The sequence below is a fragment of the Oncorhynchus tshawytscha genome, linkage group LG13 (assembly GCF_018296145.1).
Source record: "Oncorhynchus tshawytscha isolate Ot180627B linkage group LG13, Otsh_v2.0, whole genome shotgun sequence".
NCBI classification, from domain to species: Eukaryota; Metazoa; Chordata; class Actinopteri; order Salmoniformes; family Salmonidae; genus Oncorhynchus; species Oncorhynchus tshawytscha.
Window position 1 is genome coordinate 550,541 of NC_056441.1, and position 2,713 is coordinate 553,253.

The 2,713-nt window shown below is 41.3% G+C and overlaps 1 protein-coding gene across 1 annotated transcript; it reads left to right on the forward strand.

Moving 5' to 3' along the window:
• The first annotated feature begins 253 nt into the window (after positions 1–253).
• Positions 254–2,509, forward strand: si:ch211-215i13.3 (brain and acute leukemia cytoplasmic protein). Its single transcript, XM_024405196.2, has 3 exons — positions 254–731; positions 1,690–1,817; positions 2,148–2,509. Exons 1-3 carry the CDS (start codon positions 605–607, stop codon positions 2,268–2,270), a joined length of 378 nt encoding a protein of 125 aa, XP_024260964.1. The 5' UTR covers positions 254–604; the 3' UTR covers positions 2,271–2,509.
• Positions 2,510–2,713: the final 204 nt, after the last annotated feature.

Below are 2,713 nucleotides of genomic sequence, written 5' to 3' on the forward strand. Positions count from 1 at the left end.
ACTAGAAGCACAAGCATTTCGCTACACTCGCATTAACATCTGCTAACCATGTGTATGTGACAAATACAATTTGATTTGATTTGATTTAGAACAAGGTGCACCTGAGTCCTGATAATGCTGTTTAATCAGCTTTTCGCTATGCCACACCTGTCAGGTGGATTGATTATCTTGGCAAAGGATAAATGCTCACTAACAGGGATGGAAACAAATTTGTTCACTAAATTTGAGGGTAACACATTTTATTTGGCGTTTGACCAATTTCTGGGATCTTTTATTTCTGCTCATGAAACATGGGACCAACACTTTACATGATTAGTTTGTATTTTTCTTAAGTATAATTTTAGTGTCCCGGATTTACATTTACTATGTTACGTCTGGTTTATGAGACAAGGCTGGGATAGCACTAACCATTCTGTGAGCTATGCGATGCTGCAAAGCGCACCGTGCGTAGATCAGCAAAGCGCAGAATCTTCGCAGTGGATGGAGGCAAACGGAGTAATGAAAGATGCTTTAGCCTAGATGAATCTAACGGGCATTTCGTGGACAGCTGTGTGTCAGTAAAAATTGACACTTTGAAGCGAGCGCTGCAGTGGATGATATTCTGATGGGTTGTGGAGGAAGCCGGTCCGACACAATAATCGAACCGAGGTATCATGAAAGCTGGACCCGAGAAACCGAGTCGACATGGCTCACCAATACAGACGCCGAGGCTGCTCTTTCTACTATCAACAGTAAGAAGTGTCGTGATTGTGGAAAATATTCTGGATTTAAAGCTGAAAAATACGCAGGTTGGGTTGGGTAGCAGCTATCATGTAGCTTGTCTTTTATACTGCTGTATAGACCTGCTGTAGTTTACCGATACTTTTTTTTATTGAGGCAGTGAGTGAATCATGTATCTGTTCATTGTCATGGTGAACAGCGGCAATTTGGTGTAAATATATTGGATAAAAACGGGTCAATAATAAGTAATACTGTATGCAGAATCATCTTTACACCAGTGTGGTGAGATGGCCCATATGAACTGTGTGGTTAAGATTGTTTTAATCCACCTCTGTTACAAAGGGTCAGTCTCTCAATGCCCCATTCTGTTTTCATGTACACTACAGTCAAACTACACAAGGTAATAATCTCACTACTTTTGCTACCTTGGAATTGATATGTAATCCCTTACTCTGTGATTTACCTAGTCAGCAAAGTACATGTTACAACCTTAATTTAAAATTGATTAAATAAATACAAATTCTCACCCATCTACACACAATACCCCATAATGACAAAATGAAAACATGTTTTTAGAAATTGTTGCAAATGTATTGAAAACGAAATACAGAAATATCTAATTTACATAAGTATTCACACTCCTAAATCAATGCTTTGTAGAATCACCTTTGACAGTGATTACAGCTGTGTGTCTTTCTGGGTAAGCCTAAGATCTTTCCACACCTGGATTGTGCAACATTTGCCCATTTTATTATTTTCTAAATTCTTCAAGCTTTGTCAAATTGGTTGTTGATCATTGCTAGACAACCATTTTCAGGTCTTGCCATAGATTTTCAAGTAGATTTAAGTCAAAACGGTAACTCAGCCACTCAGGAACATTCACTGTCTTCTTGGTAAGCAACTCCAGTGTAGATTTGGCCTGGTGTTTTAGGTTATTGTCCTGCTGAAAGGTGTATTCCTCTTCTTCAGGTAAAGGGCTGGAGGGTATTCAGAAGGAGAAGAGGATGATGGTGACCACAGGGACCCAGTGTGGGAAGCAGACCCTCACCAGCTCTGGACCCAACCACTGGCGGTCCTGCCACGATATAGGCCACACTGTATGTCCATACCAAATGGGTAGTCTCCTGATAATCAGATGATGACTGTCATAATCAATGAAACCAGTCTCTTGACAATGTCCTGACAATCAGTATAAAACAGGAGTGGTGGGATTATCATATATAACTTGTTGCTTTGTCTACTCAGTACTTATCTAAACCATAGACTAGTAGCCTACATAACATGGGTGGTTTAATGAATCAGTGTAACTCAAGATGACAGTGTGGGCCTATATACTAAACTATACTACTGTAGAGGGTCTGTAATACTAAACTGAAGCCTCCATGTCTATGACTGTTAGAATTAATTTGTCTTTTGTCCTTTTACAGCAAACAAAAAAGGAGTCCAGAAGGAGAGCATCTAAGGAGGTGCCTGCTCCGTCTAAAGCGGTCCAGTCTGTCAGTGGCAGTGGGGACACCGTCCCACTCAGTCAGGCCGGTGATGAAAGGTGAAAACAGCCAGAGGAGGTTGGAGAACGATGATCTACTGTCTGGTTGAGCTGGAATAGGCCTGGAGGGTTGAGCTGGAATAGGCCTGGAGGGTTGAGCTGGAATAGGCCTGGAGGGTTGAGCTGGAATAGGCCTGGAGGGTTGCAGACGAGTCCTGATTCCTGGTGACAAATGTTGCTTGTGTCCCAAATGGCACCCGATTCCCTATGTAGTGCCCTATGTAGTTCCATATGTAGTGCTCTATGTAGTGCTCTATGTATTTCCCTATGTAGTGCTCTATGTAGTTTCCCATGTAGTGCTCTATGTAGTTCCCTATGTAGTTCCCTATGTAGTGCTCTATGTACCCTACATTACTCATCTCATATGTATATACTGTACTCTATACCATCTACTGCATCTTGCCTATGCCGTTCTGTACCATCACTAATTCATATCTTTATGTACAT

Excerpts from the sequence above, each read along its gene's own strand:
- si:ch211-215i13.3 (XM_024405196.2), top strand. The coding sequence starts at position 605 with ATGGGTTGTGGAGGAAGCCGGTCCGACACAATAATCGAACCGAGGTAT. Across the intron at positions 732-1,689 it reads TGCTCTTTCTACTATCAACA|GTAAAGGGCTGGAGGGTATT; the intron begins GTAAGAAGTGTC and ends CCTCTTCTTCAG. Across the intron at positions 1,818-2,147 it reads GCCACGATATAGGCCACACT|CAAACAAAAAAGGAGTCCAG; the intron begins GTATGTCCATAC and ends GTCCTTTTACAG.